General features: G+C 45.0%; 1 protein-coding gene across 2 annotated transcripts in view; it reads left to right on the top strand.

Moving 5' to 3' along the window:
• arnt2 (aryl-hydrocarbon receptor nuclear translocator 2) overlaps positions 1-15775 on the top strand; it is a 229334-nt gene that overhangs the window by 88554 nt on the left and 125005 nt on the right. For both annotated transcript variants that reach the window (XM_051920432.1, XM_051920431.1), the window contains exon 6: positions 9521-9623. In XM_051920432.1, coding sequence (XP_051776392.1) covers positions 9521-9623 — 103 coding nt within the window. The remainder of the gene's footprint in view (positions 1-9520; positions 9624-15775) is intronic.

The raw sequence follows: 15775 nt of genomic DNA, 5'->3' as shown, positions 1-15775 counted from the left end.
GAGGCCCATAGTTTTCTTTCCCCCATCCACACTTGCCAGCTCAAACTGTGGGACCCGAGGGTGTTTTACCAGGCCATCTGGGTGACACTGTATAATCCTCCCTGGGGTCTTTTCAGCAAAATTGAATGCCCCTTTTGGACAAGACCATGCAAGATGGTGACACTTCATTTTAATCTAAATGCCGGCCAGGCAGGAAGAAGCAGGACCAGGGGGGACGGACACCAGAAGTGACATCATCAGTGGTTTGCCTGTCAATCATTCTGTCTGTCGATGGACTAAGAGAAGAGGCGTCAGTATGTGCTGCCACCTAGTGGATCGGCCTTAAATCACCACCACCACCCTGAGCCTTTAAGCTGTCCTCAAGGCGCACACTTGTGTGACAACCGCGGTTTATGAACCGTGTTAGAATATCGCATGAGGCCAAAGCCACACCAAGAGGGAATCTTGACACCATCGGGGGGCGTATTCAGGCCCCTTCACCTCCTGGGTGGTATATTTCATTTTAAATGGATACATCTGCCATGTTTGCCCATCAAACTGCACTCAGTTGCCATAATGACAGAGTGAAGACCCGTTTTCAGAAAGGTTTGCAAATGTATTAAAAAATCAAAAGCTACAATGTCCCCTTCACAAAAGACCCTTAATTCAGTGCTCTGTACAAAGTCCCCTTTGGCAGCAATTCTATCTTCTCTACAAATGTGGCACACCTGGATTAGGGCAGTGTAGGCCAGTCTGTCACTAAGTACTCCGAGGTACTCCAGTTGTGCTTTGCTCAGTATTTAGTAGAAGCGCCCTTTTGAGCTAATACAGCCATGAGTCTTCTTAAGAAAGATGCAACAAGTTTTTCACACCTGGATTTGGGGATCCTCTGCCATTCCTCCTTGCAGATCCTCTCCAGTTCTGTCAGGTTGGATGGTAAACTTTGGTGGACAGCCATTTTTAGGTCTCTCCAGAGATGCTCAATTGGGTTTAAGTCAGGGCTCTGGCTGGGCCATTCAAGAACAGTCACAGAGTTGTTGTGAAGCCACTCCTTCGTTATTTTAGCTGTGTGCTTAGGGTCATTGTCTTGTTGGAAGGTAAACCTTCGGCCCAGTCTGAGGTCCTTAGCACTCTGGAGAAGGTTTTTGTCCAGGATATCCCTGTACTTGGCTGCATTCACCTTTCCCTCGATTGCAACCAGTTGTCCTGTCCCTGCAGCTGAAAAACACCCTCACAGTATGATGCTGCCACCGCCATGCTTCACTGTGGGGACTGTATTGGACAAGTGATGAGCAGTGCCTGGTTGTCTCCACACATACCGCTTAGAATTAAGGCCAACTCCCGCATGGAGTTTGCTAAAAGACACCTAAAGGACTCTGAGATGGTGAGAAATAAGATTCTCTGGTCTGATGAGACCAAGATAGAACTTTTTGGCAGCATCATGCTGTGGGGGTGTTTTTCAGCTGCAGGGACAGGACGACTGGTTGCAATCGAGGGAAAGATGAATGCGGCCAAGTACAGGGATATCCTGGACAAAAACCTTCTCCAGAGTGCTAAGGACCTCAGACTGGGCCGAAGGTTTACCTTCCAACAAGACAATGACCCTAAGCACACAGCTAAAATAACGAATGAGTGGCTTCACAACAACTCTGTGACTGTTCTTGAATGGCCAAGCCAGAGCCCTGACTTAAACCCAATTGAGCATCTCTGGAGAGACCTAAAAATGGCTGTCCACCAACGTTTACCATCCAACCTGACAGAACTGGAGAGGATCTGCAAGGAGGAATGGCAGAGGATCCCCAAATCCAGGTGTGAAAAACTTGTTGCATCTTTCCCAAGAAGACTCATGGCTGTATTAGCTCAAAAGGGTGCTTCTACTAAATACTGAGCAAAGGGTCTGAATACTTAGGACCATGTGATATTTCAGTTTTTCTTTTTTAATAAATCTGCAACAATTTCAAAAATTCTTTTTTTTGTCTGTCAATATGGGGTGCTGTGTGTACATTAATGAGGGAAAAAATTAATTTAAATGATTTTAGCAAATGGCTGCAATATGACAAAGAGTGAAAAATTGAAGGGGGTCTGAATACTTTCCGTACCCACTGTAAATGGTTGACTTTGACATGCAATAGTCTCATCTCAAGATTTTCTTTTATAATAGAGAGAAAAGAAACATGAATGCAAATCAATAGAAATCCGACTGTGCACCCCAGCCAGGGGGAGAAATGATGCCTGAAACAGGACACCAGTTTAGCTCTCTGTGAAGGGTTGGCTCCTATTTAAGGCTCAGACCCCCGGCTCCCCTTTGTGACCCTGAAGTGGGTTAAGTGGAGCCGCTTTGCATCACAGGCCTGAGCGATTCCCGTTCGCTACCTTACCTCTTTTTCTTTAAGGGGACGTCGATCTGCTCGCTTGGCCCAAACCCACAAACCCGACAGCAATAATCCACTTAGGCTGCGGTGTTGTAATGTGGGGTTTCTTAATTAAACAAACGAACAGGAGATTAGAGTTTAATTACATGGCAAGAACTGAAGCACTGCAGATGAATTCCCATTATGAGCTCATATCCATTTTATTTGATTGTAGTGGCTTGGCCGAGGCGTTTCGAACGAGGAATGCCCCCCTCGTGATTTATTTATAGACGTGATGTGCCACGTTACACGCCCGCGTTGCCTTTTCGCCACTTTTTTTTTTTTTTTTTTTATAGGGCTTTACTAACATCGTAGTTTATTTTAAAACAGCGCAGGGGTCTTTGGAAAGCTTCGTTTCCTTTCACGTCTTTGCCTATTGTGGGCAACACCTTGTATGAACGTGGAGGGGGTGGGCGGCAGCAACCGAGAGAAGCGTTAAATGTGTTATATGACCTTATCTAACTTGTCAGTAAAAATGATGGGGTTTAAAGGGGTTAAGTGATAAACTCCATATGTGGAAGGTATCAAGCAAAGAAGAATCCAAAACTGCTGGCAACGTCCCATCACATCTGGTGAAAAAGTCACCCATCAAGAAAATGTGCCTGTTGTGATGTCAGGTCGTTTATCCCAAATTCCACATTCAGGATCGTTTTCCAGACGTTTTATGCAGTGCTGTAGGTGGACAGTTCTGGACCACCAAGATCTTAATCACCAAGATTGTGAATGTCCCCTTGGGATTAATAAAGTATCTATCTATCTATCTATCTATCTATCTATCTATCTATCTATCTATCTATCTATCTATCTATCTATCTATCTATCTATCTATCTATCTATCTATCTATCTATCTATCTATCTATCTATCTATCTATCTATCTATCTATCTATCTATCTATCTATCTATCGTGGAACATGACCCGGACATAGACAGGCAGACACGTTTAAATCACCCCACACACGTTTTTTTACAAGGTGCTCCATATTTACAATGAAGTGCTCACAGTTCCCAAGTCCCCAAAGTCCAGGCCACAACACAATGCCTCCTCTTCAGGCCGCCTCCTCGTCTCTCCTCCCAGACCTTGTCCTCTCTTCACTCCCGACTCAAGTCAATGTATGAAGGGAGACGGCCCGTTTTATATGCACCCGGATGTGCTCCAGGTGCTTCCCGGCAATGTTCCACTGGCACTCCCCAGTGTGGCGGGAGTGCCTCCTGATTCCCTGGAGGCACTCCGGGTGTTGCTGCTCCTCTTCCCCCCAGCACTTCCAGGTGAGGCGGAAGTGCTGAGGTCCAGGACTCCCAAGGCATCTGGGTGCCCCCTGGCGGTGACCATGGGCCCCTACAGGGATGAGCTTCCAAGCTCTGTACCCGTGGTCCCCATAGGCACCAGGGCAGTCACCACCATGTGCTCTGGGGAAGGCGTAAGCCCTCCTATCCATGTTATACAGTATTTTTCTTGTTAATCTCTATAAGTGTTTATCTTACCTACTACACCATCCATCTATTTATAATATAATATAGAGCTCTATCTATCTATCTATCTATCTATCTATCTATCTATCTATCTATCTATCTATCTATCTATCTATCTATCTATCTATCTATCTATCTATCTATCTATCTATCTATCTATCTATCTATCTATCTATCTATCTATCTATCTATCTATCTATCAAGGCAAACTGGTCCTAGGTGAGGGATGAGACAAAGAGCGGTTAAACAAACCTCCTATGAAGAAAAACAATTTTGGACGGTGTTTTCCCTCGCCCGGACGTGGGTCACCGGGGCCCCACTCTGGAGCCAGGCCTGGAGGTGGGGCTCGATGGCGAGCGCCTGGTGGCCGGGCCTGCACCCATGGGGCTCGGCCGGGCACAGCCCGAAGAGGCAACGTGAGTCCCCCTTCCCATGGGCTCACCACCTATGGGAGGGGCCAAGGAGGTCGGGTGCAGTGTGAGTTGGGTGGTGGCCGAAGGCGGGGACCTTGGCGGTCCGATCCTCGGCTACAGAAGCTGGCTCTTGGGACGTGGAATGTCACCTCTCTGAAGGGGAAGGAGCCTGAGCTAGTGCGTGAGGTCGAGAGGTTCCGGCTAGATATAGTCAGACTCACCTCGACGCACAGCTTGGACTCTGGAACCAATCTCCTTGAGAGGGGCTGGACTCTGTACCACTCTGGAGTTGCCCCCGGTGAGAGGCGCCGAGCAGGTGTGGGTATACTTATTGCCCCCCAACTTGGAGCCTGTACATTGAGGTTTACCCCGGTGGACAAGAGGGTAGCCTCCCTTCGCCTTCGGGTGGGGGGACGGGTCCTAACTGTTGTTTGTGCGTATGCACCGAACAGCAGTTCGGAGTACCCACCCTTTTTGGAGTCCCTGGAGGGGGTGCTAGAGGGCATACCTTCTGGGGACTCCCTCGTTCTGCTGAGAGACTTCAATGCTCACGTGGGCAATGACAGTGAGACCTGGAAGGGCGTGATTGGGAGGAATGGCCCCCCCGATCTGAACCCGAGTGGTGTTTTGTTATTGGACTTCTGTGCTCATCACGGATTGTCCATAACGAACACCATGTTCAAGCATAGGGGTGTTCATATGTGCACTTGGCACCAGGACACCCTAGGCCTCAGTTCGATGATCGACTTTGTGGTCGTGTCGTCGGACTTGCGGCCACATGTCTTGGACACTCGGGTGAAGAGAGGGGCGGAGCTGTCAACTGATCACCACCTGGTGGTGAGTTGGCTTCGATGGTGGGGGAAGATGCCGGTCAGGCGTGGTAGGCCCAAATGTGTTGTGAGGGTCTGCTGGGAACGTCTGGCAGAGCCCCCTGTCAGAAGTAGCTTCAACTCCCACCTCCGGCAGAACTTCGACCACGTCCCGAGGGAGGTGGGGGACATTGAGTCCGAATGGGCCATGTTCCGTGCCTCTATTGTTGAGGCAGCTGACCGGAGCTGTGGCCGTAAGGTGGTCGGTGCCTGTCGTGGCGGCAATCCCCGAACCCGTTGGTGGACACCGGCGGTGAAGGATGCCGTCAAGCTGAAGAAGGAGTCCTACAGGACCCTTTTGTCCTGTGGGACCCTGGAGGCAGCTGATAGGTACCGGCAGGCCAAGCGGAATGCGGCTTTGGTGGTTGCTGAGGCAAAAACTCGGGCGTGGGTGGAGTTTGGGGAGGCCATGGAGAACGACTTTCGGATGGCTTCGAGGAGATTCTGGTCCACCATCCGGCGTCTCAGGAAGGGGAAGCAGTGCAGTGTCAACACTGTATATGGTGGGGATGGTGCGCTGCTGACCTCGACTCAGGACGTTGTGGGTCGGTGGGGGGAGTACTTCGAAGACCTCCTCAATCCCATTAACATGCCTTCCAATGAGGAAGCAGAGCCTGGGGACTCAGAGGTGGGCTCCCCCATCTCTGGGACTGAGGTCACCGAGGTGGTCAAAAAACTCCTTGGTGGCAGGGCCCCGGGGGTGGATGAGATACGCCCGGAGTTCCTCAAGGCTCTGGATGTTGTAGGACTGTCTTGGCTGACACGCCTCTGCAACATCGCATGGACATCAGGGACAGTGCCTCTGGATTGGCAGACTGGGGTGGTGGTCCCCCTCTTTAAGAAGGGGGATCAGAGGGTGTGTTCCAACTACAGAGGGATCACACTCCTCAGCCTCCCTGGAAAAGTCTATTCAGGGGTCCTGGAGAGGAGGGTCCGTCGGATAGTCGAGCCTCGGATTCAGGAGGAACAGTGTGGTTTTCGTCCTGGTCGCGGAACAGTGGACCAGCTCTATACCCTTAGCAGGGTCCTGGAGGGTGCATGGGAGTTTGCCCAACCAGTCTACATGTGTTTTGTGGACTTGGAAAAGGCATTCGACCGTGTCCCTCGGGGAATCCTGTGGGGGGTACTCCGGGAGTATGGGGTACCGGCCCCCCTGATAAGAGCTGTTCGGTCCCTGTACGATCGGTGCCAGAGCTTGGTCCGCATTGCCGGCAGTAAGTCGAACCCGTTTCCAGTGAGAGTTGGACTCCGCCAGGGCTGCCCTTTGTCACCGATTCTGTTCATAACTTTTATGGACAGAATTTCTAGGCACAGCCAGGGCGTTGAGGGGGTCCGGTTTGGGTGGCTCAGGATTGGGTCACTGCTTTTTGCAGATGATGTTGTCCTGTTTGCTTCATCAGGCCGTGATCTTCAGCTCTCTCTGGATCGGTTTGCAGCCGAGTGTGAAGCGGCTGGGATGAGAATCAGCACCTCCAAATCCGAGACCATGGTCCTCAGCCGGAAAAGGGTGGAGTGCCCTCTCAGGGTTGGTAGCGAGATCCTGCCCCAAGTGGAGGAGTTCAAGTATCTCAGGGTCTTGTTCACGAGTGAGGGAAGAATGGAGCGTGAGATCGACAGGCGGATCGGTGCGGCATCCGCAGTAATGCGGGCGCTGCATCGGTCTGTCGTGGTGAAAAAGGAGCTGAGCCGCAAGGCGAAGCTCTCAATTTACCAGTCGATCTATGTTCCTACCCTCACCTATGGTCATGAGCTATGGGTAGTGACCGAAAGAACGAGATCGCGAATACAAGCGGCTGAAATGAGTTTCCTCCACAGGGTGTCTGGACTTTCCCTTAAAGATAGGGTGAGAAGCTCAGTCATCCGGGAGGGGCTCAGAGTAGAGCCGCTGCTCCTCCGCATCGAGAGGAGTCAGATGAGGTGGCTCGGGCATCTGATCAGGATGCCTCCTGGACGCCTCCCTGGTGAGGTGTTCCGGGCACGTCCAACCGGGAGGAGGCCCCGGGGAAGACCCAGGACACGCTGGAGGGACTATGTCTCTCGACTGGCCTGGGAACGCCTTGGGATTCTCCCGGAAGAGCTAGAAGAAGTGGCCGGGGAGAGGGAAGTCTGGGCATCTCTGCTCAAGCTGCTGCCCCCGCGACCCGACCTCGGATAAGCGGGAGACAATGGATGGATCTATCTATCTATCTATCTATCTATCTATCTATCTATCTATCTATCTATCTATCTATCTAAAATGGCTTCTACTACAATATGGTCCATTTTGGGCTCGCCCTGTGGTGTCTGAGTTCTGGATTCGCTTTAGCAGTTAGTCTGTGTCTAAATCTTTTAGAATATATCTGAAATGACAATATTTTAATAAAAAGTTAACATTACAACATGAACAAAAGAATGTCTAATCCCAGCAGTGTTCTGAACCTGCAGCTTTCTGTATTTTGACCATATCTTCTTATACTTGCCCAGAGTTAGGTTTTTATTATTGCCAACTGAATACATGGCAGTAGCTACAATTTTAATGACTTCAGACATATGAGGTAATTAATAAGATAATAAATTTAGTAGGCAGAAAGAAAAAAAAATGTTCAGAATTAATGAAATAGTGCTTAGCAAAGTTAATGAAATAGTGTTTACGTAAGGATAAGGTTTAAATCATGACAGCACTGCAAATTATAAAAATGTCATTTATGCATCAACTTCAAACAGCTAGAATTTAAGAAAAGAAACGGTCTGATGATAAAGTCTCTGCACCAGTGTGTATGTGAACAGTTTTGTAATTAAATGAATTAAATGAATTTAAAAGTCATTGCTTAAGGTCCAGTTTGAAATAAATTGAATTACGAGTGTTGGGCAACTGTTGTGATTACTTTAAGAAAAAGAAATAAGTTGACTTACTTCTTACTTATTATCTTTTGTGATAACTTTAATGAAAATCAGAGTGAGGGGTGGTGGGCTTTCAGTAAAAGGAACTGCCAGTTCGGGGTCTGCTGTCGCTTAGTTCTTTCAAACCAACCACAAATGCCTAAACATTAATGAAATCCTGCAGTGGTCACATGTAAACCCCGTCTCTGATCCTTTCTCTGTGTAAGGCCATCGTCACATGACTTGACTTGCACTCGAGGGGTACTGTATGTCTGATCTGCCGACTGCAGTTGCTGATCTTATGGTGGGCCGGGTCGCTTTTACTGACTAAAACTCTCTTTACGTGTTTCGCATTTACACACCGAGTGCTGACCTTTCAGCCTCAATCCAATTCCAACGACCAATAGAATGAGTCTGCTTGTCTCTTCCTGGGCCATTCACCAATGAGACGGCTCCTTCACATCCCCCTTCCCAGTTCTGCCCCTTTATAGTGTCAGGTGTAATGAACAAGCAAGAAAGGAAATTAGGACGCCATAACTACTGGCCCAGATGATGCTTTCCTTAGCAGTGCAACTCTGGGGGTAGAAAACAGTTTCCTGAATCTAACATCACACATAAAGAAGTGCAAAATATTTATTAATGTAAATTCTGGATATTATTCGTTTTATACCCCACTACTGGGACAAAGCCATTGCTAAAGCTTTGAGTGTCCCCGGGAGCACAGTGGCCTTGTAAATTCTGAAACAGAAGACGTTTGGAATAAGCCGGACCCTTGCTAGTGCTGGCTGTCCGGTAACACTGAGTAGTGCTGGACATACACGGTGTGATTTTCGGCACAACTTTGTGCTCGATTTGGGGTCACTGACTGATTTTCTAAGTCAGGCCACATTTTAGCTTCATCGGCCGTTGTTTGACGTGCAGCATGAGAAACAGCTCAGGATCCCAGTTGGCAACCCAAGGGGCAGACACGCAGTCCAGTCCCACCCTCCGGAAATGACCCTCTATCTGGCACAGCCAAGTGTTATGTCCTGGTCCTCAACAATGAGGGTCCTGTAAGCCGGATCACCCTCGGGGAATCGTGCCACACAACATTGGTGGCAAAGTCAAGATCAGTGAATCTTTCTTCACCTACAGATACCCCACAGCCACTGGACCCCACGACCCCACCCTGTCCATGCAAGCCTTGAACAGACCACTGACAAAACCCCAGAATCAACTGGGAAAAACGCAGAGGGTCCGGCCGCCCCTCTGCACAGCACTTACAGTGCCAGTAACATCCAGCAACTTCAGGGGGATCCCACAAAGTCCAAGGACGTCCCACAGGGCAGCCCGATCAACTGAGTCGAACCATTTACGAAATTCGACAAAAGCTATAAAGAACTCTACCGATATTTGCGTTTTGACCCTTGTAACTCTAAATGTCAGGTAGTCGCAGTCAGGAGTTTGTTTTGTAAAGTAATACACAGCAAAAAGTGTAAAATAATAATGAGTATCGTTTTGTTTTTGTCTTTAATCAGGACGCATTCTGGACCTAAAGACTGGGACGGTCAAAAAGGAAGGGCAACAGTCGTCAATGCGAATGTGCATGGGATCCCGGCGCTCCTTCATTTGTAGAATGAGGTAAAGATGTCTCCTGTTCGTTGAAATGTAACAAAAGTTCCACGTACATGGAAAGTGGCAGGAGGGGTCGCGACCTGTCCGGCCTTGGGACCCTGTTTGATGTCTTTTTGTTTAGTGAGGACCCTTATGTTAGCAATCATTTCACTGTAAACTATCCAATATTTTTCCCCTGAATGGCACACATTGACAGATAACCGTACATACAAATTCGACATTTATATACAGTGTCTGTAATAGCTGAAATACGCATGGAACTCATCCAAGAATAACTTAACGCGGGGTGCTTAGTACTGAATCCAGTTTAGCGTTTTTTAATTTAACAGGTAACCTGAGCTTTACACAGATTTGTCGAAATCGTTGGTAAGTGAGGAAAGAGCCGAGAGGAATACGTTTTAGTGTACCGGCGGCTGACTCGTCTAGAATTTCAGCGCACACATCCATTCCACGAGGCAGTTGTGTGTGCTTTCTCAAATCTGGCAGTTCAACGTGTAATGAGACGACACCCCGAGTGCCTGTCGGCTTGGCTCATTCTACAAACACGCTGGAACGTCTTTTGCGAAACTTCAAAATTTCATTTCTTTTCATGTAAAAATGTCAAATGATTTACTGTACTTGTGTATGTGGGAAGTCAAGTATGATACAGTTTAGATCAGGGGGCGACAGTTTCATTTTCTTAATGAGTGACCTGTTTTTGCTGCTAATTAACTTTTTTTGTACTAATTTTACTTGACTTGCTCTTGAAGACTCAGACCCCTTAAGTGTTTCTTTTTCCTTAATTAGCAGCCAAACAATAATGAGATACAAAATGAGACCGAAAGTGTCGATCATACAATATCTGAAAATAAAGAAAGATGAAGGCCTCGGGAATGATGATCTGCTCAGAGTCACTCATTAAGAAAAGGGTTAGAATGAAAACCTGCAGCCACTGTGGCCCACCAGGACCGGAGTTGGGGACCCCTGGTTTATAGGATGACGTATTTGCAGATTACATGCCATAATATACTTATACTTGAATTTATACACTATATGGCGAAAAGTCATGGAGGGCCCCAGTGGCTGCATTTTAACCCTTTCTGAATTAGTGACCAGTTTTCGCTGCTAGTTAAGTCCTTTACCATTCCTTTTTTTTGACTTGTTTGTTAAGATTTGCTGCCCTGAATTTCTTCATCGTTCCTCCGAATTGCTTCATTTCTTTCCTTAAATGGCACCCAAACAGAAAATCAAATGTGAAATGAGTGAGTCAACAGAAGACCAACTAAGTCAGGGCCTCAAACTCCAACCAGTTGCTTAATTAGGTGCCGATTCTTGTGTTCAACTAAACCCGTTCTTTAATTCCATGGCTTGTTGCTGCTCTCCTTGTGCTATGGCAGGCATTTCTGAAATTGTTGATTTCCTCTTTTCTAAAAGCTCTGGTCAAATGTTTTGGGGATCTGAGCAGATCATCATTCCCGAGGCCTTCATCTTTCTTTATTTTTAGATACTGTATGATGGGCACAGTTTGTATCTCATTATTGGTTGGCTGCTCATTAAGGAAAAAGACACAATTAAGGGGTCTGAGTCTTCAAGAACAAGTCAAGAACAGTGAATTTATACACTATATGGCGAAAAGTCCATGGCCACCTACCCATCACACCGATATGAGCTTCATGGACATCTCATTGTAGAACCATGGAGTTGGTCCACCATTGCCACTCTAATGGCCACAAAATCCTGTGGCTTGACTGTCTACGGCTTTGCTTTTTCATATTCTGTGTGGAGTTGTAGACCTGCGTTCAAGTCTGAGGGGCAATGCGTGATGAGAGAGCTGTCTAAATGAAAAGAACCTGATTTTGTGACTTGAGCATGAGAAAGGCTCTATAGAAAAGTTCAAACGTGCGCGTCAGTAGGCTTTGCGCTCCAGGAACCAAGTTACTTAAATTATTCTATTACCTTTCAGCGATTATTTACAGCTCTGAAGCTGATCTTTATAATCATAAAATAAGTCATTGCGATAGCAACTGATGAGAAGAATTCATGATGAATTGCAGAATTACGATATTTGAGGGTTCCTCTCGAGCGCCTCGTTCTCGGGCACGATTTGTCACAAAAACTAATCGGCACATCCTCCTCTCATAACATTTGAAGTGTGATGTTTATTCCATCCAGCCGTTTTAGCTGTTGACCGTCCTCAAGAAATTGTGACACACAGACAGACACACACACCCTTCATTGACATACCAGGGGACCCTAAAACGCCGAGATCCGTCGAAAACCACAGATCGATATTTAAAGCTTCCATAGACAGGGCCGTCTTAATGCATGGGCACGCTGGCCAGTTGCCCAGGGGCCCCACAAGAGCATAGGGGCCCCATGCCAATATATGTACGTTGTGACCTGCCGTCGATAAATAAATACGACACTCTACTAAACTATCGATATTTGTTATCGTATTACAAGTGGATGTCGCCACTCGCCTCTGATTTAGTATCACGGTCACCTGCATGGGTACGGATCTCACGTACCGCATCACATCAGAGCGTACACGTTAACGTCACGTCAACTCAATTCTCTGCAAAGAAATTTCGCAAATGTTTGCGTCGAACACTTGATTAATAATAAATAATTCATAGCCATTTCATACTGTGTCTGTATGGTTTACCAATTGCGTATCATTTATATGTTGAAATTGTTGTGTTTTTCAAGGCTCACGTTATATCGTTCAAACGTTTGCGTTGACTAATCTTTGCTGTCCATCATGTTTTTTAATGTTTAAACACTGATTTTGTTGGAGGTACCAATACAATAAATAGATGTTTCATTTTATTGACCATTTACATTTTTATTCCTGTGAGTGGTTGTGTACGTAGGGGCCCCAGTGCACTGCTTTGCCCGGAGGCCTATAATGCTGTTAAGATGGCCCTGTAGGTTATGAAATGGGGGCAGATGTTCGAAAGCAGTAAAATGTATTATTATTATTATTATTATTATGAGGTGTCCTATATATTTTTAGGCTGGCGGTGTTGTGTACTGGTTCATTCTTTGAACCTCAAACCCTGGATTTGTGGAGTTTAAATCCCACTGCTGACACCATACACCTAAGAAGCAAGTCACTTCACCTGCCCTGTGCGCTAATTGGAAATAAACAAACAAACAAAAGAATCGCATGTCAAATGCCACCTGGAATAAAGATGTCATCCAAAATATGTAAATGGTAACACACCACGTCACATGGCACGTGTCACCTGTGGAGAGACTAACTCGGAAACTCGGTTTTTATGCAATCTCATTAGTGACAGGCGCGTGAAATCTTGGACATGCACAGAAAAGAACACAGACCATGTCGCCTCACAATGCCTATTGCTTTTGAGCAAAATTGCTCCGGTAGACTCTGCTCCAAAATGATAATAATTTTGCATGTTATTTGCATATAATTTACAGCAGAAATCACAGTTCTTTTTTTTTTTTTGGTAGGCATGTACTGGACATATCAGAATTGAATTTTAAAGTCTTGTACATTTGCCACTAGAGGGCAGTGCCCACCTGTTTCAATTCCAAGCCTCTTTATTCATCTAAAGGGCAACCCCGTGATTTGGGTGAAGTGACCCTTGACAGTTACATTCTGTAGAGATGCGTTTGCTGCTGATTCAGGCTGTTTGTTCTTCTCATGATTGTGTGCGTATGGTGCCTTAATAGTGATGCAGTTTTCTGCCCGCCGGCATCGGAGCGGTGTTTACCAGACGCGGCATTGGCGTGCTCTGCGATTCAAACCACAGCTTTACCCACTGGAATGCACCTCATTGTTCTGCTAATAGCTCGAGCTAACTCAACAAAGGTGCCCACCTGCAGTCGAACAAGTCGGGAGCTTCAAAGCCAGGAAAGACAACAGACGCTGCTTGGGCGTTTGCTGGAATTTGCACTTAAACCAGAGATGTAAGATGAAGTGAGAAATGAAGAAGCAGGTTCGGTGCCAGTTCTTCATCACAAGGCAGGAAGTTGCAGCAGAAGTACCCCTTGAAGAGAAAACCAAAAATGAAGGTGTTACAGTCCACCCAGGGTTCCTCCCCGGCTATGTTTTAATAGTGATAATAATAATAATAATAATAATAGTAATATCATTAATAATAATAATAATGATTACTATTATTATTACTATTATTATTATTATTATTAATATGAATAATAATATTTTCTCACTATTCAAAGTGCTTAGACAGAGGGGGGGGCCACATCAGCCAGCACTAATGTGCAGCATCCACCTGAATGATGTGATGGTAGCCATTTTGCGGCAGTGCGCTCACCACACATTAGATATTAGGTGGTCAGGGGGTGAGAGTAATGATTGAGTTACGAGGGTCACAGAATCCGACACGTAGATCACTCTGCCCATTTCTGCCGCCACCACGAAGAGAAAGCCGTCAGCCTCCTCCAAGATCAAATGCTTGAGCTCCTGAAAGTATTAAAGAAAAAAGACAACAAGAGGGATGAGCCTGTGTGTCCTCCGACCGCAGCTCCCTGTCCTCTCTCTGTTGCATCCGCTCCACTTCAGTACACGTCTCTGGGTGTCAGTGTGGTGTACCTCTATACGAGGGGGTACCCAAACATAATTGTTTTAATAATTTTTGCTTACTGAAACTTTACTCTCCTCCAAAGTACTCTCCATGTGAATGACTGCACTTGTCCCAACGGTTTTCTCACTGATGGAAATGTTTTTGGAATATCTATCTATCTATCTATCTATCTATCTATCTATCTATCTATCTATCTATCTATCTATCTATCTATCTATCTATCTATCTATCTATCTATCTATCTATCGAGTATTATCTACCTATTATATAGTGCCTTTACTGTATATCTATCTATTTATTATATAGTGACTTTCATTATCTATCTATCTATCTATCTATCTATCTATCTATCTATCTATCTATCTATCTATCTATCTATCTATCTATCTATCTATCTATCTATCTATCTATCTATCTATCTATCTATCCTATGTAATGCCTTTCTTGTTAATCTAAATGATTAATCTTGCCTACTACACTATCTATCTATCTATCTATCTATCTATCTATCTATCTATCTATCTATCTATCTATCTATCTATCTATCTATCTATCTATCTATTATATAGTGCCTTTACTGTATATCTATCTATTTATTATATAGTGACTTTCATTATCTATCTATCTATCTATCTATCTATCTATCTATCTATCTATCTATCTATCTATCTATCTATCTATCTATCTATCTATCTATCTATCTATCTATCTATCTATCCTATGTAATGCCTTTCTTGTTAATCTAAATGATTAATCTTGCCTACTACACTATCTATCTATCTATCTATCTATCTATCTATCTATCTATCTATCTATCTATCTATCTATCTATCTATCTATCTATCTATCTATCTAATTTCGTAATTCTAAAAGTTATATTGTAATTCTAAAATTTATATTTTTTATTTTTTAGTATATTGAGGAATTGTTCTGTTCTGTGTACTGCATTGTATTGTATTGACCCCCTTCTTTTGACACCCACTGCACGCCCAACCTACCTTCCATTTTTTCCCTACAAGGTTTTTTTGGCAATTTTTCCTTGTCTTCTTAGAGCGTCAAGGCTGGGGTGCTGTCAAGAGGCAGAGCTTGTTAAAGCCCATTGCGGCACTTCCTGTGTGATTTTGGGCTATACAAAAATAAACTGTATTCTATCTATCTATCTATCTATCTATCTATCTATCTATCTATCTATCTATCTATCTATCTATCTATCTATCTATCTATCTATCTATCTATCTATCTATCTATCTATCTATCTATCTATCTAATGCCTGTCTTGTTAATCTATCAACATTTTAATCTTGCCTACTACACTGTCTATCTATCTATCTATCTATCTATCTATCTATCTATCTATCTATCTATCTATCTATCTATCTATCTATCTATCTATCTATCTATCTATCTATCTATCTATCTATCTATCTATCATATTACTGTCAATTTATCTTTTTCCTACTATTAAAGTTTTACTCTGTTGACGTAGCTCTCTTTCTCATGGGTGGGAGTTGATTTGGCTTGAACTTAGTTCTGTAAAATTTGACTTGCTCGTATGGAATGTTCTTTGCTTTTAATAAATTCAATAAAATGTTAAACACCACCAGG

Source organism: Erpetoichthys calabaricus, chromosome 17, assembly GCF_900747795.2.
Source record: "Erpetoichthys calabaricus chromosome 17, fErpCal1.3, whole genome shotgun sequence".
NCBI lineage: Eukaryota > Metazoa > Chordata > Cladistia > Polypteriformes > Polypteridae > Erpetoichthys > Erpetoichthys calabaricus.
This window is presented reverse-complemented; position numbering and strand designations above follow the sequence as displayed.